Source organism: Cynocephalus volans, chromosome 3 (assembly GCF_027409185.1).
Source record: "Cynocephalus volans isolate mCynVol1 chromosome 3, mCynVol1.pri, whole genome shotgun sequence".
In the NCBI taxonomy this organism is placed as follows: Eukaryota; Metazoa; Chordata; class Mammalia; order Dermoptera; family Cynocephalidae; genus Cynocephalus; species Cynocephalus volans.
Window position 1 is genome coordinate 98,514,828 of NC_084462.1, and position 27,293 is coordinate 98,542,120.

Here is a 27,293-nt window from a genome sequence, read left to right on the forward strand (position 1 = left end):
GGGATCATACACCTTGTTACGAAATCTGTGAACCTTCTTCCCAGAAAAATATACATAAGCCATATATTCAAAAATATGCTTGTAATTTCAAGGGGTTCCAAACCTTTTGAAGCCCATCCTTAGACTTAAGGTTAAGAACAAGATTGTTTCTAAGACCTCCCTCTCCTCTAATATTTTATAGTTCTAACATATATGAAACTCATTAATTCTTAATAGAGATTAAAAATACCTGTTATCATTTAACAAACTAGATTCTGTTGCTGGATTCAAATTTTAACAGTATCAGACCATGTAAACCATCTTTTCAGATTGTCTGTCTGCTTTGGGAGAGAACACATGAGGTATGGGCCATCTGGTCAGATAAGGCCTATAGTGTAAGCTCTATACAAAGTCTTAGATATTAAATCATAGTTTAAAAGAGGGCATCTTGGGACTTCTCCAAAATTTAAAAACATTTTAACAAGAAAAAAATTAATGTTTGCCCTTTTGCAATAATAGGTGTTACACCTGCCAATCTTTGAGAATTTTAAAAAATAAACTGCTAAGAGCCTAGAAGCGTAAACCACTGGAGAGGAAGAACCAAGAACGAACACATCAGCCCCGGAAAGGCAAATAGCGTCCTAGCAATTAATACTGTTCTGCTTTGATCTGTAGTTATCCCTGGATCTCTACTACACTGAAGATGAAATCTATGAGCTTTCCTATGCCCGGGAACCAAGGAATCACAGAGCTCCAGTGAGTTTTTCATATTAAGCCTTGTGTGTAACAGGTATTTTACAAGCTGCTCAAGTTCATTCATCTTAAGGAGCAGACTTCGGGTCAGTTTAGTAAGCATATAACATGTTTTTACTATGTGCCCAGCCTTGTGCAAGAAACAGAGAAAGGTTTTCAACAGTTGTGTAAGGAATAGTTCTTGTCCATAAAGATCTTGCAATATAGTTGAAGGGATAAGACTAATGTGTGAACAATAAATAACTATATGCCATGAGAGTGTCAAAGGAGTGGTGGAATCAATCAATGCTTTATAAATTATAGAAGTGAGGTAGTATTGTGGACTCGAGTGACATCCCCCCTATTAAAAAGTGTCCCCACATAAGTTTTTATTTTCTGATTCATTGATAATAATGAGAGCAATATGCATAATAATAAGAAGCTAAATTTCTGAAGATTTCCAGCTTAGTAGATAAAAAGAAAGGCTGCATTATCCTGTAATGTTCTGGGTCAGAAAGAGCGGTCTACTGGGTTATGTTGAGAAGTCCTCAAAACAGCACACAGTCCTGGCACTGCATACAATAGGAACTTCACAAATTATCTGGCCCTGCCTCTACTACAGACAAGGAAAATCTTTTCAGTCTTCGAGAAAGTTTCCCAACCCCCAAACAAGTGGTACTCAAGGGAAGAGAGTTGACTGCACTTAAGAAACCCTGCTTATCTGTTCTGGTAGCTAAATGTCATTGCCTCTATACAGAAAGATCAAGTTCTAGCTTCCTATTGTAATGAAAGATGTTCACTGAAAATATTTGGTAAGTTCCAATTTAAAGGCTGTTAGAGGCATTTCAATGGAAAGGGTAACTTCTCTTGTTTTTGGAAGAGATTTTAATTTGATCTAAGTTTCAAATATTTAGGAATGGATTCCATCTCAGATTATCCAGCTTCTGATTTTTTTCTTCTGTGTCTTCCTTTTAACTAGTTTTTTCCTTATTCACATCTCTACTAAAAAGTAACTAGACAATAGAGAGGAAATTTAAATGATCCACTTTACTTTGTTGATAGCTCTGACAAAAGGTTCAATGGAGAGGGAATTAAAATTCAAGCAAATTGAGAATTTTAAGATATCTGTATTTGGAGATAATGTATATGCAGAGCACTTTTGAAACTGTGAACTACACAACCCTGTGTTAGCCAAGATTATTATTACATATTTCAATTATATGTGGGCTCTCTGCTCTTTGCACACTGCACATAGTCAAGGGTTGCTCATTAAAGCAACCATATGGTAGTGGGAAAGGAAAGAGCAGTAGGTTATAGTATGGCATTATAGTTATGGAGATTTCTCTGAATGTTTCATTTTAGCCACTAACACCTTCAAAACCACCAGTAGTAGTGGACTGGGCCTCCGGAGTATCTCCAAAACCTGACCCAAAGACCATTAGCAAACATGTCCAGAGGATGGTGGATGTAAGTACAGCTGTGTTGCAGTAGACAAAAGCAAGGCACTGTCTGGCTTAGTTTTGTATGTGGAGAGAAGGGAGAGGGGCGCACAACAGCAGAAACACAAAAGTGAGACACTTGAAACTTATTCCTTTGTGAGCGCAGGGAACCACTTGCTTCTGATATTTTGGTTGTAACAGTTCAGAAGTTACATTTTGCCAACTCACTTTGGCCTCCTATGGGGGCAGGTGTGCCTCCTCTTGAAGACCTAGCAAGAGAGCATATGTTTAAAGACTGTCAGTTGACTTGACGGCAGAGAGGTATTGGGACAGGTTTGTGTATAGTAAGGGTAATAAGGAGAATCTAAAATTGAATGTTGTGGCACTGCTTGATTCGATTCTCTGCCTAACTGCTGAGAAGGAGGTATATACTTTCATACTTATGCATTTATCCTTGAGGGCCATTCGCATGTGACAGCAGAAAGCTAAGAACAGAATGAGGAGAAGCAGAGGATTAAGGGTGGGGAGAGAGCACTTCCAACTGGGCTGTTCACAGCGGCTTTTTACAGAAAGTGCAATCTGAGCTGAGTGAGGAAAGAAGGACAAAGTGGAGGTTGAACATCCTTCTGTGTGGTGAACTAGGAGTACACAGTAGCCAGGGTGAAGGCATAATTGGTATGCTAATGCAATTGAAAGCAACTGGCCACCCTCTAGATGCTGGTACCAGCAAAGGCCTGGGATGTGACCTGCCAAATCTGTGCCACAGCTCAAGGAATGTGTTTCCTCATTCCTCTCCTTCAGGCTATTGAGAGGCTTTTATCCAACTGCCCTAGCTCCTTTACCATTTGGCTAAAGGGAGAGATGATTGGTTTCTCTTTTGTAATCACCAAAAAAACTCCTTTATTACAGTCTGTCTTCAAGAACTATGATCACAACCAGGATGGATACATTTCTCAGGAAGAGTTTGAAAAGATTGCAGCAAGTTTTCCATTTTCCTTCTGTGTGATGGACAAAGACAGGTAAGGGTTTGTGTATAGGATTATGCAGTTATGAACCAATTGGTGAGAACTGGTTTATGAGTGTGTCACTTAAAGAATCTGTAAACTTGGATTTACTGCTGTTGCAATCACTTAATGAATATTGAGGCTAAGAGAGCAATCATCAAGTGAACCTCTCTCTGCCTTTAGTTTGGACTACTACAGACCGTCAAATATGTATGCATTTTTAAATACCTCAGAATATTAAATACCTCTGCTGGTTTAGGAAGAGTCAACTATAAATAAGAAAAAGTTTAGTCTTTCTTCTTGCTTTGTAGGGAGATTATGGGAAACAACTAATATTTTTAATACTTTGCATATTTACTTTTCTCAAGGTTACATACATTCTATCTTGATTCTCTATAGGAAACCAAATGTAGGGTTAGTGGGTTCCAGTTACGTACTGTCTAAAGTCAGAAACTGTGGCATAAGGCATTTCCCTCCCTATACACATTTTTTGCATCATCTCTTTTTCAAGTATTATGGATAATGGTCAAATTAGTTAGGAAAAGCTAGTTTGGCCAAAGAACAACTCTGTGGAAATGAGTACTGCTGCCTCACCTACTTCTTACATGCTATCCTGTATCCTTATTATGAGGAGGGGGGTCATGGAAGTGATCATCAAGTAATATATCTTATATTATCCTTGAGGATGAAAAGAAAGGTGAGTTTCTAAGGCTAGAAGCCACCCTTGCTACTCCTGCCCTCCACTCACATCCTTGCCTCTGTCATTTGCTGGCAGGGAAGGCCTCATCAGCAGGGATGAGATCACAGCCTACTTCATGAGGGCCAGCTCAATCTACTCCAAGCTGGGCCTGGGCTTTCCTCACAACTTCCAAGAGACCACCTACCTAAAACCCACTTTCTGTGACAACTGTGCTGGATTTGTAAGTTGTTCTTAGGGTACTTCAGTGTTGAACTTGGGGAGGGGTACTGGACAGTTCAAATAAGTAAGACAGGCCTAGAATTCACAATCCTTATGAACTTATTCCAGCTCAGAGCCAAGCAAACACCTAGAACAACCTAGTCCTCAAGTGTGTGGTTCTTACTTGCACTCATCTGCTCTCAGTCTTTCCTGATTTGTTTCTTCCTCTCTGATATATGAGGCCTGAGATAAATGGTACAGAAATGTCAAACTGGGGATATACTTTTCATGTGTTATAGTCACATGCTGTTTTAAATGTTAGAAAAAAGAAATATAAGACACCCTTCTCCTCCTTTCAAAAAGAACTGCCTTTAAGAGGTCACCAGGGCTCTGCTCCTCCTCTGTCCCACTCCTGACCAGTAGTTTCCTCCTAAACCAGGTTCCTCACCTAAGACTCTATGTACTTGTTTCTCAGTTCAGAGTCCCGAGAAGACCTGGGTCATAAAGCCACTGTAGTGAGCTTCTTAAGACCATTTGACTCTAATGAGCACAAACTTTTCCTGTTTTCAGTTTAAGGTCAGGAGGAACAAGACATGAGAGATTAATGAGGTTTCCTTCCCACTTGAGCTAGAGAGTAGAATGAGGGAAAATAAAGAATGAATGTCAACTTGTACCCTCACACCAGATAAATGAGTGATGTGGTGCATCTGTCTCGTTTGTCTCATAGCTCTGGGGAGTGATCAAACAAGGATATCGATGTAAAGGTAAGACACAGCTTTGTTGGTTGTTTTCCCTGGTCTTAGGGGCTCTCCTCTAAAGCATTTTTCTAACCACAGTAGTTGTCCATTCACTCCACAACTTCTCAGCAGAGTTCAGAGCCTCATCCCCAAACTGGCTTCCCTAGCTAGGGTACCCCCTGATAGTGACTGCCACCACACTGAAGAGGAATGTCTGGGTGATGACTTATTTAGTTTTCCTTTCCATGATCCTCTTTCAGCCCTGGAAATAGGGATGGCTGGTAGGAGACTGTACTCGCATATACTCATGGAAGCGTGGGTCCCCAATGTGAAGGACAGAATCACTTCTGGAACAGAAGATAAATGATTATCAGAGGCCCTTGGCTGCTTTCCTTTTATCAGTAGATACCTCAGGACATAACTGTCCTTCCTTGTGAACAGGAAAATTCGGGAGTGATGGAGAGGAGACCATTTACTGCAAAGAAGAAAGAATAAGACCTAACAGCTGGGAGCTTCCAGAGGGTCTCTAGAGTAGGCACGATGTGTGGGATGACCAGGACACCATCTCTCCCTTTCAAAATAACAGGATGCTGCTTCTGGTTCTGAGACTTACTGATAAGGACTATGACAAGATTGTGAGATCCAGGGATTATCGAGGGAGAAGAATACTAGGTTCATTGGAAATGTTAGGTGTCCTAGCTCCAGAAGATAGGACAGACATGTGTGACAGGACAGCACTGCATGAATTTGGTTGTGAGCCCTTAAGGAGAAAGTGAAAGACTTCTTGAACAGGGTGTCTTGTCCACAGACTGCGGGATGAACTGCCATAAGCAATGCAAAGATCTGGTCGTGTTTGAGTGCAAGAAGCGAGCCAAGAACCCAGCAGCTCCCATAGAGAACAGCTCTTCTGTGGGGCCACCGTCCAACCTTTGCTCACTGGGAGCCAAAGATCTACTCCATGGTAAGTAGGCCTGGGGAACATTCATCTTGGACAGTGAAGTGGCAAGAGTAAAGCTTTGGGGAAGGAAAGATTACCTCATGATTGTATGTCTGAGTTTCAGTTAAGCTTGACCTCAGTTGCCAGGGCTCACTCCTCCCACAGTTCTGGATTTCAGCTCCCTGCCTGTGTCTCAGACCTAAAGGTGCTGGAATAGCAGAGTGCAAGTTAGGCATAAAAAAACAGCAGGTGTTTACTGAGCACCTACACCAAATGGAGATAGTGAATTCAAGCTGAGATGTTGCCTCAAATTCACACTTAAGTATCCCACACCATACCCAGCTCCAAACCCAAAACATGTAAATGAATGCGTGTGTGTGTGTGTAACATTTATAACATATAACATGTGGTATATGATTAACATTAATTTAAAAGGCATAGGTATATCCAAAAACAAGCTCAGAAAAGAAATAAAAACACGCTGCAAGAAGTAGAAGCTAAAACCTCTGCTCTGCTTGGCTCTACATCCAGTAGCTGGCAGAAGCAGCTGGGAATTTGATTTCTGCAGAGGAAGAGATGACCTATGCATGAAAGGTGACCAGAGAAGACTCATTGCTTAAAATTGAGGAAGGAGGCTAGAAAAAAGCCTGTAACTGAATCTTAGGATTAGCAGAAGGAAGCAGACTTAGCCATAGACAAAGTCATCCACTGGCTGAGAGACTGTCAGTAATATACCCCATTCTCCTCCAGGAAAGGAGCCCTAAGACATTAATTTGAGACCAGGTACTAGACTAGGGACTCTGATGGGCCAGGTGGAAGTAACTGTCAAAATTCTAGAAAAAGAAGGGTAAATGCAGAAACGAAACGGAGGAGCAAAACTCCCATTTAAGAGGAGCTTGCAGATTAAAAATCTGTATCATACAAGGAAAATCCTAGGACTAAGCCAAAAAGTTCAATAAGAGAGATAAATTGGCAAATTCACTCATGTCAAAATGCAAATAACAGAATAAGGAAATGGTTTTAAACTAAGTATGTTTGAGACTCCCCAGGTCCAAAGTGCAAAAAAGCAGAAAGGATCACCTGTCTTCATGGAATAGATCTATTTAGGGGGAAAGATAATATAAAAAACACAGTGCAAGTTAGAGACAATGCAAGACTATGTGCTAACAGACAAATAGGTTGCAGTGACAGGAGTACAGAGTAGAGAGAGTGCTGCACTCAGGCTGTTGGGAAAGGCTTCATGGAGAATGGGGAACTTCAGCTAAGTCTTTTAGAAAGGGCAGAATTAAGTCATGGGTGACAGGTGGTGAGCATTCTAGACAGGATGTACATCAAGAACAAAAAGCCAAGGGGCAGAAAAGCTTTAGTGCTATTGAGATGGTGAATAAGGTGTTGTGGCAGAAGTGAAGGTTTAGGTAAGAGATGAAGAAGAAAAATGATTAGGAGTATAGAGAGTTTTAAATGCCAGGTAGAACAGACTGGACTGTCTATATTATGAAATGAGGAGCTACTAAAGCAGGCCAGTGACATGATTATAGTGAAGAGCTTGGTGGCGGGACAAGGCTGCATAGTGCTACACTTGGCCTGGCTCTCTGCCTAAAGAACACATAGGTCCCCCAAATCCAATGCTTATTAGGTTAGTGCCAGTTTTATATGGTATAAGAAGCCATGTGACTTCTAATTAGAACCAAAAAGGAAAAGTTCATTTCTGACAATAGGCCAGACTACTTGTTCTTTGTTCTAATGACTTTACCCCCACTGTGTGGAACAGATGAGTTTATTTATATAAAGCACATAAAAATGGGCCTACCACATATTCGGTACCATATGCTATTATTATTATTACACTTTTGAAATAGGCTCCCTAAAGTGGTAAGGCCACTATAGTTACAACAAATACCTAGAGAAAATTTTAAGTTCATGTGTTATGCAGTCTGCATTTAAATTACCACTAATGTTCAATGGTAAATATCTATATGCATATAATGATTAATTAGATCAAAGCTTAAGTGCTTTACTACATATAAGAAATGCAGATTCATTTTGTCACATTACCCAAGTACAAATTTTCTATCTTCCTGAATCCTTCTCCATCCTATGTATCTAAACACAAGCTGACTTCATACTTTTGGGATGTTTTGTTTTTAAAAAAAGGCCCTAAGTTTTTTTTCCCCCAAGAAAGAATATGCCAATCAAATAAGGATTTGATGTTCAACTTTCAATAGAAATCACCACAAATATTGTGAAAAATGGGCCTGTATATTATGTATTCTCTAATTTAAGAGTTATACATCACCTTAGGGCACCACAATTCTGTCACATAAAATGCAAATTTTCATGGGAAAATGGTGGCAGACAAGAACGTGAATCTGGGCCTCAAAAAGGACTCCCTAAAGGGCTGCTCCAGGTCATCTCCCCATCTCCCCCAAACCCTGACCCAAAATATTAAGGGAAGGGTTTCTGAGGCTATCTTAGAACCTACCAAGAAACAGACCAATGGGTTGGATAACAAATAAAAATTGCTGTAAAACTGCTATAAGTCAAGGTCTGTTTATAATGGAAAAATTGACTATTGGATATCATTATCATCCATTCAAATTGCTTCCATCTCTTTATTATTAATTATTTTCTGGGATGGTACCTGCTCATCGAATCAAAATTTGCAATGATTTATTTTTTGCCCATTATCATCTTTCTCAATATCACCATAACTTTTTGTATTTATCAACTTTCACGTTCTTGAAACTTGTACCTCTCTTTATTTTTATAACACTGTGGTCTCCTAGAACTCTTCCTGCAATTTTAAGGGCCCCCTTCTGTTGCTTTTTTCTTATTTACCTCCTTCCTCTTGCTCCCATAAAGGTAAAGTGCCCAAGTTCTGTCCCAAGCTCCCTGTATGTCTAGAAATTTGACCTAAATAATAGAAGGGGTTATAGTCATAATTTGGGAAACTAGTCATAATTTGGTAAAAAAGGTATAAGTATGTTATACAAAGCTGGAAAATGGAGATGCAAAAATCATCCAGCATAATACTCCTCCAAAAATGTAATTATTTTAGGGTAAACATTAACAATTCAAATATCCTGGTACTTAAATAACAATGTAATTACAATTTTGAGCTTTATTTGGACAAGTATTAAATTTTAATTTAAATTATGTTCCCTTTGGGAAAAACTAAACCAGGATCCTTACAGGATTTCTAGTATTAGAACTATTGATTCAGATTATAAATGCTAGAGAATGTTTTTTTTTGTTTTTTTTTTTTTAATTTTATTTTGTCAATATACATTGTGGCTGATTATTGCTAATTTGTTTGTTTTTTAAAGACATTTTGACTATACCAATACAATATTTTAGCTAGAAAATTGAGTAATAGGAAAAAAATATAACATTTTGATGCAAATGTTTACTTTCCAAAAGGCACTTTCTCTTACATAATCATTTCATTCCTCAAAAACTGGAAGACAGTATTTTTTTAATCCCCATTTAAAGAAAGAATAAACAGAATCCAAAATCTGTATTTATTAGTAAATGTCATATAGGGACCTAATTATTTTTCAAAAAGCTCAGAATTACCACCAAATCTTTGCAAAACAGTAAACTTAGATTATCTGCAATTTATTTTAAAGCCTACTACCCACTTCAAATAAATCCACTCTTACTCTACTTTCCCAGGAAATTACTCCTTATGGTTAACATTACCAGGCTGGGTCCTAGGCAGGAATGGTGGTTCAAGGAAAAAAACCACAATGACTCACCTGTCCTTTTCCCATCAGTATCAAACAAGGGCAATACATTTTGAGACAAACTTCCACAAAGCTAAAACTTTCCTCTCATAGTTAGGCTGTGCCCATTGTACAAATGGACAAATGGATCCCACAGACTCCCTACCAGCTGCTGGAGGGTACCTGTATCAGGACTGAGACTTGAGTGCTGAGCTCCCAAATCCCAGGGTCCACAGAAAGTATTTATGGAGCATTTCTGTTTATGTTAATCTTGTTCTCTTTAATTTATGAAACTTTACAGCATTGAGGCAGGGGTTGCAACTTATCTGCAGAAATAGAAACTCTCTGGGCAACCTTTGTGCAAACAGAAGATGCCCTTTCCTCAGGTGGATGCAGCCTGACATCAGTGGGTGTGGCCTGGCCAGCAATGACCCTGGATTTCAGCTCCCACTCATCCCCTAAGTTGGGTACCTGAAAATGGGTCTTCTTTGGACATATGGAACTCCAGTAACCATAAGAAAGGCCTCATTTGAAACTAACATGTCAATCTTGAGTCTCCACTTTCCTAAGCTAGAGTACAAACATGTCATGTATCTTCCTACAGCACCTGAGGAAGGACCTTTTACATTCGCTAATGGGGAGGCTGTGGAACATAGTGAGGAGAGTAAGGATCGGACCATCATGCTGATGGGAGTGTCCTCACAGAAGATTTCCGTTCGGCTGAAGAGAACTGTAGCCCACAAGGCCACCCAGACCGAATCACTGCCTTGGATTGGCAGTGAGGGCCCTTCTGGTCCCTTTGTGCTGTCTTCCCCAAGGAAGACAGCTCCAGATACTCTTTATGTGCTTCCTAGTCCCACATCTCCATGCCCCAGCCCAGTCCTGGTCAGAAAGCGGGCTTTTGTCAAGTGGGAGAATAAAGAATCCCTCATAAAATCAAAGGAGGAGCTCCGTCACCTCAGACTCCCAACCTACCAAGAGCTGGAACAGGTACTTTTCTTTTCATTTTCCATTTTTACAGACTCTCTTAGAGGAGCAGGGCTAAACGAGAGAAGAGCATGTGAACTGCAGATTCTGAAGGTTCAAATCAGGTTGATTACTAGCTGGATAAAGTTAAAAAAGAAAAGAAAAGAAAAGAAAAGAAAAGGGAGAGAGGGAGGATGGATTCCAGCTTTCTCACAATGAGCCCACTGAGGGCCCTGGTTCACATTACACAAATAGAACAGAATTTACAGGGCTCTCTATCGCCATACAGGTACCATTTCAGTGCTGGTGCCAGTGCCCAAAGCTTTGTAGGCTCATTGAGAACAGCCACAGTTTCTAATGGTCAGCTTTACTGTGCTGACTCCAGACACCTTTTCTAGATGGAACTAAAACAAACTTGCCTAAATCCTCCTTCCCTAGAGATCTTTGTTAGCCTGTTCTTTGGGAGGTTATAGTTTAGGATTTTCATGGTTGCCCAGGCATCCTACTAAAAACGGTAGGTGATCTTAGTGCAACAACAACAAAAAAAGGGTTGGGGGTGAAGAAAAGGTAAGTGTATTGTAGCTCACCACAGGAAAGGCCTCCCTTTTTTTTTTTCTTTTAAAAATATTATTGTATATTTTTAAGGTATACAACATGGCATTATGGGAGACATATGACTACTATAGTGAAATAAACATATCCATCATTTCACATAGTTACCCATTTTTGTGTTGTTTTGATGGGATTCTTAAGATTGTATGAAGGAAGAGTAGACAATTCAACAAATATTTGAGGGCAAGCAGAATTTGTGTAGAACTCCTGAAATGACACGACACACAAACGTCCCCATTACCTCTAAAGAGTAACTTATTTCTACTTCCAGTGACGGCTGATGGACATTAACATAAATTTCCAAGTGAATTTTTTTTATTTTTTATTTTATTTTTTTTTTAGAGGAGACTCTACCAACATCAATTCACCTCTGGCCAGTATCACTGCTGATATCATCAGCAAATAGGACTTCCTGTTAATACAAATGAGGGGAATCTTTCCTAACACATCAGGGAAGGTGTTGACCTTCTACACTTATTAGAACAGCTAAATCAACAGTAGCAGGCAAATACACAGTTGAATGAAATATAAAGCAACATGATCTACAAAATGTTAACAACTGTCACACCAGGATCTTCTTTTTTATGTTAGGCTCACAATATTCTAATTATCAGGCACCTCATGGAGGCACTGGGAAAAACTAAAGAAAGTTTACCAAGATAAGGAGAACAAGAGTTTAGGAACATGGTGCCAAGATTTGAGAGAAGCAAACACAAACATGAGGTTAAAAAAAGATAGGAAAACAGGAGACGCGAGCAGAAGGAGGAAGATGGGCCTTCAACTAGAAACAACAGGCAGTTGTCTAGATATTCAATTTTTGTTTAAAATAGAGCACACAGCTCATGGTGAGGGCTGGCTTAGATAGACCTTTCATCATGGGACAGTAGTTTCTAAACAATTATAGGTAATTTAAGCCACTTTAGAAACAGGGAGGCAAGGATACATTGTTTCAACATTATCATTCACTTTATTAAAGGAGGAATGTATGTCTGCCTTTTTCCCACAACATCAAGGTTTTGCACCATGTTTTTGGAGGCTTATCAGTACAAACACAAAAACAACATCCACCTAGCTAGAATTGCTTATATAATTCTATATACTACTACATGGTGAAACTGCCCACGAGAGCCTCTGAATTCCCTGCATTGGTCTCAGTGTTATACCTTCCTTGTCAGATTCCTAGGAACTGAATTAGAGAAACATTTGAAGAAACAAGTTACATACTGTGTGAAACTCTTGATTTGGTGCCTGGAACAAAGAACATAATATTAAGAGAGACGTATGAAAAAAAAAAGCCAACAGATTTTCTGGATGAAAAGTGCTCTCTTGCTCAGAGTATTTTTAAGATGTGCTTTAAGAATCAAGTCAACAGAAGGTGACAAAATGTGGACTGCACAAATCCTTCTCTTTAGGGGTAGAAACTGCCTAATGCAACTTTTAAAAACAACAAAAGAAATCTTGAAAAATGAATTTGATAGACTAGAAAGAACTTTGGTCTTGGAGGCAAAAATTTGTGTTTCCAGTCCCAGATGTTTCTTATGCCACCTGTTAAACTCAACAACCTGTTTGGTCCTCTGTAAAATACAGGGCTGGGATTCCATGCTCTCTCTAAGATGTGCTTTGAATCTTGACATTATACACGCCTACAAAAGGGAACAACATAGCTTCAGCAATGCTGGGAGAAGTGGCTTGTAGAAAGATTTCAGAAGAGTTAAGCACAGAATAATTCCTACCCAGTAATAATACCAGAACCAGTAAAACCTCTAACCATCTTCACAGTTGCCTCTCTTTAACTTTTAACCTTGTCAAATAGACGTTAGGACCAGAATTCAGTATACATTTTAAAGGAACAATAATGTGTCCTACTTTCCCACTAAGTAAAATCCTTAGTGATTTGTCTGTGTGTAATTCAACAGTAACTAGTCAAACCAAATCAGTATTTAAAAATAATACGTAATATATGTTAATATAAGTACTAACAAACTTTACATATTTTAAGTGTATATGTACATAGTATGTGTATTTTGTAACATGCTGAAGCATGGGACAAAAGAAAAAACAAAGTCTCTTCTGGTTGGATATACCTGGGTTCAAATTTCCATTCTGATACTATATGGCAACATTTTCTGCTTCTATAAAATCAAGATATACCACCTATTTTCGGGGAGTCAGTGAAGGTTAAGGTATTCTACTACCATGTAACACAGCACCAGGCACAGAGCAAGTATTCAATACTATACAGTAGTTAGCAGAGAGCTATCTAGGTAATTCAGGTTAAGTAACAACCCGGTGTATCCCAAACTACCCAGATATTGTCTATATATTCTTTTAGGGTAATCAGTGTCGTATGATGTGAGAACACTAGACTCAAAATCAGAAGACTGGGAATCAACTGTTGGTTCTATAAATCACTACAAATTAGATCACTAAATCCCAGTTTAGGAGGTGGGGTAAAATTATCTTTATCAAAAGGGTAGTTTTCAATGATTTGGGAGGAAAAGATTAAATGAACTATAACATCTCATATTACAGAATTCGCAGTCACTGTCTTTATTCTCTGACGTGACCAGACTATTTGTTTCTGCCAAGTTAAGAAAATCTGCTCCACCATATCCGAAGGTTTTATCATTATCTACCTATTGCCCTGAATGGGTTTTTCTACCTGCTAGCCACTCTTATCTTTGATGTGATAACAAACACTAATTGCTGTTTACACATGCTCATTTGTTATTTAACTTGTTATTTTCTATTCAGGACAAAATAACTGTCTTGAAAATAGTTTTTAATTCTCAGCCACAGTGAATAGGAGATGCCAATCAAGTATAGATAGTACTCCTGATTTTATAACTGATTTGCTATTCACTGCTGCTTTATTGACATACCTCATTCTCCTTTCCCTTTAGGAAATAAATACCCTGAAAGCAGATAATGATGCCCTAAAGATCCAACTGAAATATGCACAGAAGAAAATAGAATCCCTACGGCTTGAAAAAAGCAATCATGTCTTACCTCAAATGGAGCAAGGTGACTGTTCTTAGCCCAGAAACTCGAGAAGCACAATCTGTAGATGAGTATACTGGCGATTTCATTTCCTAAGCTGATTAACACAAAGACCCATGGAACCTTAGACAGACTGACTGACTTTTACAGGAGTACTTAAAAGGAAAAGCCAGTTACCTTTTTTTTTAAACCCTAAAAGAGGAAAGCTGAAGAATGCAAAACTTTTGCCATTCATACCACAAACACAACCCCCCCCCTCCGCCCCTTCCAAAAGTATGCTGAAACATAGTTTCCTGACAAGGCAGCTATCAAGTGGCCTGCCTGGCTGATTACTACTTAGAACTAAAAATCTCTGGAAAATGAATTTGCTTCCTTCCCCAGGTTTTCTGTGAACTAAGGGATTACTTTTTTCCATCCAAAGCTTGCTTAAAAAAGAAAAATACCCATATTCCAAAAGTAGATTTACTTCTTCTATATCCCAGCATTCTTTGTGAATCTAGTTCCTACTTCACTACCTCAGATCTAATAAATTATTTTCTTTCCCCTCCTTCCTCACTATGCTCATACACAAATGAGCATTATCTACCTAGAAGTGAACTCCTAGAGATGTAGCCACAACGTTTTAGAGGCCTATTAAACATAACATTATCCAATTGCAGGTCAAATCATAGCTGTAGTCTTATAGTCATCATAAAGTAAGTAACCAAATTAAATACCTGGAAACATAGCTATTACCATCTCATATATGACTAGCTGATTAGCTAAAATACACATAATGCAAATGTTTCTCTTCATGTAATCTATAATGGATAGAATTAGGAATTTATGGCTTAAAAAGTCTGAAGAGTCTGTTTAACTCTTCATGTTCCATCTTTATCTTTTTTCTTGAAGTAAACTATTTTTAAAGTTCTCTTTTGAACTGAATTTGTGCTTAAACTGTCTTTACTATTAATACTATTTAGAAATAAGCTAATTGGATCAGTGGCTTAAGTAACAGCTAACAGCATGTACATATGTATACAATACGTATATACAATATCAGGCATGCATGTGGCTTGGAATTTTATTTCCTCTTTCATAAAATGTGTAAGTGAATTAAACAACTTTTAGTCAACTACACAAACTCACAGATATAAAGTTCAGTTTGTTACAAGATGAAGTAATTGCTCACAATGTAAACTGAATTGTTTGGCAAAATCTCAAGTAGCAGTCTTATGAGTTTTCTATTATGAAGGTTAATGATAAATGGGCTCATTTAGTTGCCTGGGCAAATATTCACAAACTCCTTTGTCAGCTTCTTTTTAGTTCTCTAAAAAAATTCATAAGATCATTTTCTTTCTTGGGGAGACTTAGCATACTTACCAAGTCTGGTACCAGGGTGATTTGAAATTCCTACACAAGTTGACCAATTGCCAAGAATATAATTTTAACAATTAAAAGTTGCACACCTATAGCCAACAGCACCAAGTCTTCATAAGAATATAAAGAATATATACAGTGTTGTTTACTTGGAGGATTTAGTTCAAGAAATTTCTTTGATGAAAGACCAGTTCCCATTTGTGTACTTCTTTGTACTCAATTTCAGAGAGAGAACTAACTAGTGTTTCATTAAACTTTGAAGAATCACTTTACATAAAAATTAACCCTTTTCTAAATCCAAACTCAAATTCCCAAAGTGAAGCTGCTTAGATCCACCATCTGATATACAAATTTACAGCAGCACTTTGTTACTTGCTTAATATGGAACAAATGTGAGTTTACAGTAAACTTTAAAAGTCATATTCTTTACTATTATTTTCTTCTGATATAGACTAAAGAGGGTCTAGCTCAACTTCTTTAAACACAGTCATGAAACACAATTTTTCTCATTCTTCTTACCCTCCATCCAAAATAAAAATCCCAGGTTTTTAGGTAAGTAATCTGTAATCTATAGAAATTCAAGTCACAGACCCCTTGGTCAAATTAACATGACTAGAGGGTCTCAAGCATTGCAGAATTTATCACTGAAATGGATAAGGAGCCAGTAGTTTCACCACAGGTTTTTACAGTCCAGCAAGGTCCAAAGAAGTATAGTATATAAATTATTATTATTTGTGTTGAACTATATGGAGTTAGTGGAACCTACAGAAATAATCTGAAACAAGTTTTTGGTTTTTAAAGCCTAGAATGCAAATTTTTGTCTCATACTGATTTGAAATGAGTTTGGGCAGATATTTATCTGCCAAAACAAAGACAAATCGTATTTTATCAACAGCAATGTTGCTTCTCGTTTTCTTTGCTATTGACTCACCTTTTTACTGACCATTTGTGAATTTCTGTCTAAAGATGTATAATGTAAAGAGCTACAAGCAAAAAACAAATGTACAGATTGTAAAGTTTTTTTTTTTGATACCTAATGTAATTTTTTTGTGTGTAATATTTATATGATAAAAGACATTAGGATCCCTACAACATAAATGTCTTCTTGTGTTTCTTCTACTTCCTGAACATGTAGAAAAGTCACCTGAATTTTTACTATAATCCATAGCTGAGACCACTCCTCTATTTAGTTAACCAAACTGAGTTTTCTTGGAAGAAAAATCAAAGCAACTAGATTATTCAGTTTAAATTTTTCTAAATCTTTTTACAACATGAAGTAGTAACAGAAATATTCAACTTTTCCCCATCTTATTCATGACTTACAGTGATCCCCATATATTAAGTCCTTAAAGGAGACAGACTTGAGACTGTAATTTCTCTATGGCTTTCATCTTTAATTCTACAGTTGCATCTAAGCAAACAAGCCAGTAAAGAGAAACTTTGAAGCTATGGGTAAAACTGGTAGAAGACGGTTCAATCCAGTATACAGACCCATCCAGAGCAATTCATCTGTGGTCATGATTATTTAGAGATAATATGATTTTCCCTTAATCCCCGGACAATTTTTTTTTTTTTAAAGCAGACCAATGAAGAGGGGGGAAAATTTCAGTCACTCAAATTCCATTTGGATGGGGATATATTGATCATTCTGGCAATTCACAATACTTAATATAAAACAATGAAGTCAAACTGACATCCTGCCCTGAAGAAGAGAATACTCATAAACTGCTTTTATCCCCAATTCCAATCCCAAATATCCCTACCCTGTGTTTCTTAAAAGTATAGATAGTATCACTGCTCAGAACCAAATCTTTTTTTAGGTTATCATAACTTCTTCTGCCACAAATACAAATAATAAAATGTGTGTGTGTGTGTTTGTTTGTTTTTTCTGTTTAATGAGGCAAGGTTTCCCTGACCACAAGGAAACACAAGGAAATAGGTTCAAAGAAAACACCTATTTCCCTCGATGAGAGTTTATGATAGTGTGGTGATTAGGTCTGGACAGAACATATATGTTCTTTATATGATCCAGAGGAAAGGTCGGTAACTACTATAATCCAGAAACTCCCAATAAGATCACATTTATAGATGCTATTAGGCATCACAGGGTGGACAAAAACAGGGAAAGGAATAAAAGGGAAGGAAAATGAAGTAATAGAAAAAAATGAAATTGAGAACCAGACAACAAAGAATGAATAAGGTCTTAGATTTTAGGAAGCAGAGAAGTGACACTCATTCTTATTGCACTCAATTTATAAAACGTTTTCACATAATGATCTTTCACATTAAGACTCCAAATCGCCTTATTGCTATTCTAGATATTGCTAAAAGCAAACTCTTCTACAGAAGAAATCTTTACTGAATAAAGATTATCATGATAATTCCACTTAACAGGAAAGGATATTAGCTTTAGAAGACTCAGCTTTTCATTCAAATGAGGTTTATCAGAATGCGTAAATAGGAGTGGTTCTAGATCCAACATGATTCCAGAAGCAGGTGCTAAACTTAGAAAAGGTTTATAGTGACTGCAGTGGATAACTCACATAGCACTCTTACCATGGCATAAAAAATCTTATAGAAATTCATAAACTAATGTTTTTTGCCACATTTACCATAAACCTTTAGTGGTAAAAACATCACAAATAGTTGTAAATCCCCTTTCTGTATCAGCAATTAATGCTCCCAAGAAGGAATGAAGCAGAAATGTAAAGGTTTTAACTGAACATGTTTTAAACTAATAACGCTTTTGAAATACTGTACTCAAGTGGTCTTCTGCTTATATGTTTTTAAAAAATTATTTTTCAGAGTAGTTCATAACTACTGATAAAGGTGTTTTTTTTTTCTTTTTGATTATGGAAAGCCTTTTTCTTCAACTATCACAAATGAATTTTGTTCATTAAATATAAAACACACAAAGAACCCTAAATTTACAAATAACCAAAAAATATTATGTTTTCCTTTCCTGAACACATTTCTTCAAAGGGCTGGCTTGAGAAATACATGTCCAAGACTGCAGTATAAACAATATTTACTTTTAAAGTTTTAACATTATTTTAGATTTAACCACAGGGTTTATTGTAAAACAAAACAACACAACAACAAAAAACTTGCCAAACATCAAATATCATTTGTCCACTGGTAACAATTCAGTTCTCTATCTGTTGAGCTGGGTAGAGAACACAACATTATTATACACAAGTGTTGATGAGGAGTCTAGTCTGAGACACAGATTTTACAGTGGGATTGAAAAAATCTTTGTGACTAGTTCTCTCTCTCTCTCTCTCTCTCTCTCTCTCTGCACTAAGAGAAAAATATATTACTTGCCCCCTCTTAAACCATTTATAATAGGCCTTCTATACATTTTCAACAAATTGCTTTTGTACTTAAGTCTTTATGAAACAACCTGAGAAGGGGACAAGCATCTAATTCCTCATTTGACAAATGATAAAAAATCAATACTTGAGAACTAGGGTTATTTTAACCCACAGCACTCCTAGCCCAGTGACATTAGAACTCACAACTCCTAATCTCAAGCTTTTGACTGCTCCAACCACACCAAACCACATATAGTCATTCCCTAATGATGTGTTTCCCAAATCTAGCTGTGAGTCAGAATCACCAAGCCCTACCCCTGATCTACTGAAGCTGGAAATTACTGCCTTAATCCTGGTGAGACAGCTCAGCCTACCTTTTAATACTTAGATACCTAAAGTGAGGGCACAAGTGATTAAGAGACCAGTTTATAGGAATATTTTTCACCATTATGTAAAATTGGTATGTCTTTGTCCCTTTAACGGAATTCTGAATTCAATCTTTAACTTTGCTTTGTGGGTCAAACAAAATCACAGATTTCAAATGCAAATGGAAAATAAATCAAATATGCACAGCAAAAAGTAGACTTGGCCTTCAATTAATGGAGCTTTAACAGAAACCTGGCCAGAGGAATCTCCTCCTATGAAAGAAAACACTAACCATAACAACTACCTATGGAACACAACTATCAGTCCCTTTCTGTATTTTGTGAAGTGGAATTAACAAATACAAAACACACTGACAGGAATACAGATGAGGCAAGAATCTATATTCCTTTCCATTACAGGTGGGGTCATTTATGTGTCCTAAACCTGAACAAAATACAGGTAACAATCTAAATTCAATCATGACCATAAAATACTTTCCATTTCCCAAGTTTGATGTTAATAAATATTTACATTTTTAAAAACAATTTTTGTTCATTTTTTTGTTTTTTAAAAAGACACAACATGCCCAAGAGTACACAGAATATGGAAAAAATCAGTTTGTCTACCTGTAGTATAAAACAGTGATCAACTGGTAGTATAAAACAATGTTCTTACATATTGACCCAATTCAAGAATGTTATCATCAGGGGGTCTAACATAGTGTTTACTTCAAAGATGATATTCACACACAGTATGTTATTCAGAATACTATGCCTAATGTATCTAATCAAGAAGTAAGCACTGCTATCTAATTTTTGTAATTTTTAGTATCTTCTATATCCACCACCACCACCACCTCCTCCATATGGATCTCCATAACCTCTCCCACCATAGCCCCCTCTTCCACCATAGCCCCCTCTTCCACCATAATCTCCCCTACCTTGGAAACCTCCTCTACCACCACCTCCCCCACCTCCTCCTCCCCACCCTCCTCCTCCTCCCCCCCCACCACCCCAGCTTCCTCCACCTCCCCAGCCACCTCTTCCACCCCCACCGCCTCCTCTACCCCCACCTCCACCACCCCAACCACCCCTTCCACCGCCTTCTTGTCTCTTTTGCCAAGGGGGCATTTCGGGTGGTGGTGGTTCAATTTCATTCGGCCGTCCTCCCCTGTCAGGCACCCTTCCCATCAGCACCTGAGTGAAGAAACATTTGCTTTCAGTTTCTAATATTTTAAAAGTCAAAATTTACATAAAAGTTTCAAGTGGTAGTAAAGTTATTATTTATAATAAAGAAACAGAAGCAAATTATTTAAGGACATAAAAATATTAGACATGGCAGTACAATATTGAAAATATAAGTGTGATGTATGATGAATTTCCCAGAATGTGGTATTATTTTTAAACAATCAGGGAAAGTATTCCTGAAACTTAAGGGCTTGTTAATTTTCTCTAATTTAAATTTGTTTAGCAAATTCTATAACAAATGTAGTCCATTACAATAAGAAATTTCTTTTAATGAAACATTTTCAATATACATAAACTACACACTCTACATTAATTAACTTCATATCCATTTATACAACAACTCTTTCTGTTGCCATTGATTTGGTAATAGATTACCCAGTAAAAGACTATTCCTAAGCACATTTTATTTCAACAAAGTATGAAGTATATATGATAACGTGGATGTAATGAAGTTACAGATAAATACAATAACTATAATCCCAGGTATCATCGCAAAGCATTATAAGGATTCTCAATGAATTATTTCTTTTGAGAAACTTAAGCTCATGTATTTTCAATGATGACACTAGTTGCTATATTATTACAAGGAAAATAAAGAGTTGATATACTTCCCGAACCATGCTTTACAATACTCTGAAGAATAAACTACGGAAGAGTTTAGTTTATGTAGAAAAGACCTACTTTATACACCCATGAGCAGAGGGAAAGACAGACAATGGTGAACAGGGTGTCACTCACCCACCACAGCCAAGGGGAAGCCAATGGCTTCCTGCAAGTGTCTTTAAGGAAAGAAGGCAAAACAGTAACTGCCTCAATCAAAATGACCTATCAATCACCTGGATTCCACTTCCATTGATCCTCTAATCAAAACCATGCTTAGGAATTTATGTGATAAATGAAAAAGAACAACACCCTCACTATGGCACAAGATTCTAAGTATGCAAACATTCTTTTAAAGTCAGTAATAGTGTCCTAATTACCACATCCAAAAAAATAAACCTTTCTTGGTTCTTATTTTCACTGGTCTCTCCACCAAATATAATATGTTGGTAAGTAAACAGAGATGCTATATATGTTCCAAAAACTGATCTTAAGATTACTCTCAAATAATCAGACTATAAATTGTAAACTCAGGAAAGAGATAGGCAAGAGTTCTTACAGAAGAACTCTTGATCCAGCAAGACTAGATTATAACCTGATGAAAGATATTAAGTGATATATCTAAAGAAAGGACACTTTCAGAAGTTGGGGGGGGGGGCGGGGGGTCAATCCAAAATGGAAGCACAGAGACAAACACTGGTGATGCCTAACTTAGCAATAATTAGTAAACTGACATTAAAAACAACCATCCCTCTGGCAAGGTATCCTATCTCAAGCTACACTGAGAAATGATGTTTTAAAATTACTCGAATACCTTACTTCTGATTTTTGGCTCTTTTGTAATAGGGTTCATGATGGAGTGCTCTACCTAAATGGAGAAAACACACTAGTCGAGCTGACATAAACATTCTAGATTAGTTTATTGTTGTTCCTGCTGTTGTAAAGTAAAAAATTCTGACTCCTTAAGCTTGTTTGAGACCCTGTCAGAGAAATTAATCTATATTCTCACCCAGGAAACAGAAGCTCAAAGAAATTCAGTAACTTGCCCAAGGTGATTCCTCAGCTATCCTGATAAAAATAATTCTTAATCACTCTAATTCAGATAAAACTTCGAATTAATTTATGGATACAGAAATTCAAATGAACACACGGATAAAACATAACTAACCCTAGATGAACTGAAGCCCCTCCACCACTCTCTTTTATAGGAGTTTACCAGGATATAAAATAAAAATGGATTAAACTCTGTACAAACATCAAACAAGGATATTATAAATTCATTCTCTACTGTGCTGGAAGAAAAACCAACCTTATTAATAGCACATGCCGTCTTCTCCCGGCTTCTGCCACTACTTGTCCTAACGATCTTGGATAGACTTTCACGAGCGGCAAGTAGATGCGCCAATGTAATTGTTGTCTTGGGTGACAAAGCATAACGCTTAGGCTGGTAAATTCTTGCTATGTCATCTGTTTTTACCTAAATGACAAAAGTTAGCGAAAAAGGAATAAAAGTAAATTTTAACAAAAGGGCAATGGTTATCAAAATCTTCAGAAAGGAAAAAAAAAAAAAAAAAAAAAAAACACAACCAGATAATGCACAAGCAAGGAAATAGGAAAGAGCAAAACATCCAAACATCTGATAATAATTTATATGTACAATGAAAAAAATAAACCAACAAATACTAAAAGAATATATAACTATCAACAGCAACTCAATTTAAAATACAACAAAAAAAGATTCTATTCATACAGGTTGAGCATCCCTAATCCAAAAATGTTAAATCCAAAATGCTCCAAAATCCAAAACTTGTTTTTGAGTGCTGACATGATGCCACAAGTGGTAAATTCCATATGTGACCACATTTGACAAGTCATGTCTTTCATGTACAAAATTATTTAAAATATTGTATAAAATTACCTTCAAGCTATGTGTATAGGGTATATATGAAACAGAAATTAACTTTTTGTTTAGATTTGTGTCCCATCCCCAAAATACCTTATTATGCATATGCAAATATTCCCAAATCTGAAAAAATCCAAAATTTGAAACACTTCTAGTCCCAAGCATTTCAGATAAGGGACACTCAACCTGTATTAACAAAAAATAAAATACGTAAAAATAGTTCTATCAAAAACATGCACAGGACCTTTAAAAAGAAAACATCAGTAAATCTTGCAAAAACAAAAGGAAAAGTTGAATAAATGATGAGAAATACCAAGTTTTTGATTGGGAACATTGAATATTATTGACAATTTCCCCCTAAATTAACGTATAGAATTACATTTACTTCAATCCTATTGGAATTGTTTTTGGGAGGATGAAAAAAAGAATGACTCTAAAGTTAACCCAGAAACTAAATATATAAGAATGACTTAAAGAATTTTGGAAAAGAAGAGTCCTATCAGATACTAATATGCAATATGAAATTATTACCATTGCCTTAACAGCTAACATTTATTGAACACATTAAATGTGCCAGGATGTTGTTCACTTGCTAGGCATTATTTCTTTAATTCTCAAAAGATCTTTTTAGAGTGGTTGTTTTTTATTATCCTCTTTTACAAATGGAAAAAAAAAAAAAAAAATGAGGCTTAGAAAGCTTAAGTTAGTTTTCCCAAAATACAGAAAGAATTCCAACTCTGTCTGCTTACAAATAAAGGCCTACCTGACCCCAAAGCACAGGTGTACAAATAACAGTACACTCTCTCACCTCAGTCTAATTAATTGGAACTTGGGAGAAAAAAATAGATTAATGAAACAAAACAGACAACTGACACTCATAGCCTTATAAATGTATAAATGCAATATATGATAAAGGAGGCAACACAGATCAATGAGCAAAAGGAAAGATTATCTTTAAATGGTGCTGGAATGAACTGTTGACTATTTGTAAAAACAGTAACAATAATAAGCCACAGCAAATAACAAAGGGACTTCCAAAGAAAATAAAGAGTTAATTGTTTCAGGTTTTATTTTAAATTTAAAACTTTAACTACATTATAAAAATTATGGGCTGGCTGGTTAGCTCAGTTAGTTAGAGCTCAGTTTTCTAACAGCAAGGTCAAGGGTCCAGATCCCCATACCAGCCAGAAACACCCCTGCCCCCACCCCCCAAAAAGATTAGGACATAAAGATTAAAAATTCTACATATCAAAAGGTATACAACAAAATAAAAAGACAACTGGGTAAAATATTTTCAACAAATAAAGCAACTAGCAAATTTCCTTAATATATAAAAGCTCAAACAAAAGGAAAACAGGACTCTACAGGGGGAAAAATAAAAAGATAAGCAATAAATAGAAGTTTCAAATAAAAGAGGAAATTCAAATGATTAATAAGTTTATAGGAAAAAAGTTCAACTTTACCAATAATAATATATAAATTAAAATAAGTTAATCTTTTTTAACCATCACGTTAGCAATAAAGCTGATAATATTCTAAATATTAAAGAGGCTAACATGAAAAAAATTTCATTTACCCTACTGGTAGGAGTTTAAATTCATACAAACTTTCTGGAAATCAATTTGGCAATAGGAATCTAGAGCCATAATAGTCTTAACTTTGAACACAGTAAATTTCCTTTTAGGAATCCACCATAGGAATAATAGTGCACCTCGAAGATACTGCGATTTGGTTCCAGACCACTGCAATAATGCAAACATCAAAATAAAGCAAATCACACAAATTTTTTGGTTTCCCATAGCATATAAAAGTTATGCTTACACTATACTATTAAGTGTGCAATAGCATTATGTCTAAAAAGAATGTATATACCTTAATTAAAAAATACTTTGTTAAAAACTGCTAATGATCATCTGAGTGTTCAGCAAGTTGTAATCTTTACACTGGTGGATGGTCCTGCCTCAGTGTTCATAGCTGCTAACTAATTCAGGGTGGTGGTTGCTGAAGGCTGGGGTGGCTGTGGCAATTTCTGAAAATAAGACAACAATAAAGTTTGCTGTTTTGATTGACTCTTCCTATCACAAAAGATTTCTCTGTAGCATGTGATGCTGTTTGATAGCATTTTACCCACAGTAGAACTTCTTTCAAAATTAAAGTCAATTCTCTCAAACCCTGCCGCTGCTTTATCAACTAAGTTTATGTAATATTCTAAATCCTTTGCTGTCATTTCAACAATGTTCACAGCATCTTCACCAGGAGTAGATTCCATCTCAAGAAACCACTCTCTGGTCATCCATAAGGAGCAACTCCTCAGCAGTTCAAGTTTCATCTGAGATTGCAGTAATTCAGTCACATCTTCAGGCTCCACTTCTAATTCTAGTTCTTTTGTTATTTCCACCACATCTGCAGTTACTTCCTCCACTGAAGTCTTGAACCCCTCAAAGTCATCCATGAGGGCTGGAGTCAGCTTTTTCCAAACTCCTAGTAATGTTATTTTGGCTTCTTTCCATGCAGCACAAATGTTCTCAATGGCATCTAGAATGGTGAATCTTTTCCAGAAGGTTTTCAATTACTTTCCCCAGATCCATCAGAAGAATCATTACCTATGGCAGCTATAAAATGTATTTCTTAAAAAATAAGACTTGAAAATCAAAATTATTCCTGATCCACAGGCTGCAGAGTGGATGTTGTATTAACATGCAGGAAAACAACATGAATCTCCTTGTACATCTTCATCAGAGTTCTTGGGTGACTAGGTGCACTGTCAATGAGCAGCAATATTTTCAAAGAAATCTTTTTTCATGACCAATGGGCCTTAACAGTGGGCTTAAAATATCAATTAAGCCATGCTATAAACAGATGTGCCATCATTTGGGCTTTGTTATTTCACTTATAGAATGAAAAAATAAATCAATTATTTTAGGCAGATCTTCTGGATAACTTGCTGCAATTTCTACATCAGCACCAGCTGCTTCACCTTGCACTGTTATGTTATGAGACTGATGCGCTGCCTACTGCACTAAGAAGGCATGTGTACTGTTATGTTAATGGAGATGGCTTCTTTCCTTAAACCTCACAAACCAACCTCTACTAGTTTCAAGCTTTTGTTCTACAGCTTCCTCACCTCTCTCAGACTTCATACAATTGAAGAGAGTTAGGACCTTCCTTTGGATTAGGCTCTGGCTTAAAGGAATATTGTGGCTGGTTTGATCTATCCAAACCACTAAAACTTTCTCCATATCAGCAATAAGGCTGTTTCACTTTCTTATGGCTGGTATGTTCACTGGAGTAACCCTTTAAATTTCATTCAAAAACTTGCCCTTTGCATTCACAACTTGGCTAACTGGTGCGAGAAGTCTAGCTTTCAGCCTGTCTTGGCTTTCAACCCGCCCTCCTCACTAAGCTGAATCATTTCCAGCTTTTCATTTAAAGTGAGAGACATGAGACTCTTGCCTTCCCTTGAACACTTAGCGGCCACTGTAGGGTTATTAACTGGCCTAATTTCAGTATTGCTGTGTCTCAAAGAATAGAGAGGCCCAAGGATAGGGAGAGGAACAGGGAAATGACCAGTTAGTGAAACAGTCAGGACATACTCATTTATTAATTAAGTATGTTGTTTTATATGGGAGCAGTTCATGATGCCCCCAAACAACTACAATAGTAACATCAAAGATCACTGATCATCATAACAGATAGAATAATAATGAAAAAGTGTGAAATGTTGTGAGAATTATCAAAATGTGACACAGAGACACAAAGTGAGCACATGCTGTTGGAAAAACAGCACAAAAGACTTAAATAGGGTTGCCACAAAGTTTCAATTTGTAAAAAACGCAGTGTCTGCAAAGCACAATAAAGCAAAGTGCAATTAAATGAAGCAAATCTGTACTTGGAAATTTACATATAAAAATTATACACAGAAACATTCCTGCTGTTGATACAGGAAAAAATGTATAAAATAATGAGAGTTAAATATGGAATCACTACATGATAAAATATAATGCAGCCATGAAATGGATACTGAAAGGAATGAAGTACTGTTACATGCTAGAACATGAATGAACCTTGAAAACATTATGCTAAGTGAAAGAAGCCAGACACAAAAAGCCACATGTCGTATGACTGAATTTATATGAAATGCCCAGAATAGGCAAATCCATAGAGACAGAAAGTATATTATAATAATGATTCCTAGGGAGTAGAGGTAGAAAGAATTGGGAATGACTGCTAATGGGTGTGTATGTCATTTTGGGGTGATGGGAATGTTCCAGAATTACATACTAATAATGGATACACAACATAGTGAATGGACTAAAAATCACTGAATTGCACAAGTTAAAGTGATAAATTTAATGTCATGTAAATTATATCTCAAAAAAAATTAAAAATCAATTTTAAAAGGCATTGAAAGAAAGCTTTAGGTAGATAGATATGGGGCAATGGTCACATTATATTTAGTTAAAAAAACAAACTAT

The 27,293-nt window shown here is 36.7% G+C and overlaps 2 protein-coding genes across 4 annotated transcripts in view; one reads left to right on the forward strand and one right to left on the reverse strand.

The window, feature by feature from the left end:
* RASGRP1 (RAS guanyl releasing protein 1) overlaps positions 1–14,067 on the forward strand; it is a 70,811-nt gene extending 56,744 nt beyond the window's left edge. The window contains exons 10-17 of one of the 3 annotated variants that reach the window (XM_063089220.1): positions 655–735; positions 2,074–2,178; positions 3,060–3,169; positions 3,930–4,074; positions 4,780–4,816; positions 5,598–5,750; positions 10,056–10,441; positions 13,933–14,067. In XM_063089220.1, coding sequence (XP_062945290.1) covers positions 655–735; positions 2,074–2,178; positions 3,060–3,169; positions 3,930–4,074; positions 4,780–4,816; positions 5,598–5,750; positions 10,056–10,441; positions 13,933–14,067 — 1,152 coding nt within the window. The remainder of the gene's footprint in view (positions 1–654; positions 736–2,073; positions 2,179–3,059; positions 3,170–3,929; positions 4,075–4,779; positions 4,817–5,597; positions 5,751–10,055; positions 10,442–13,932) is intronic. The other 2 variants (XM_063089222.1, XM_063089223.1) reach the window with 2 other exon arrangements.
* Positions 14,068–17,578: 3,511 nt separating this feature from the next.
* FAM98B (family with sequence similarity 98 member B) overlaps positions 17,579–27,293 on the reverse strand; it is a 30,041-nt gene continuing 20,326 nt past the window's right edge. Inside the window, exons 7-8 of the mRNA XM_063091281.1 lie at positions 22,225–22,392; positions 17,579–20,264 (exon numbers count right to left, since the gene is read on the reverse strand). Of these exons, the coding sequence (XP_062947351.1) occupies positions 19,893–20,264; positions 22,225–22,392 (540 nt within the window). The 3' untranslated portion in view covers positions 17,579–19,892. The remainder of the gene's footprint in view (positions 20,265–22,224; positions 22,393–27,293) is intronic.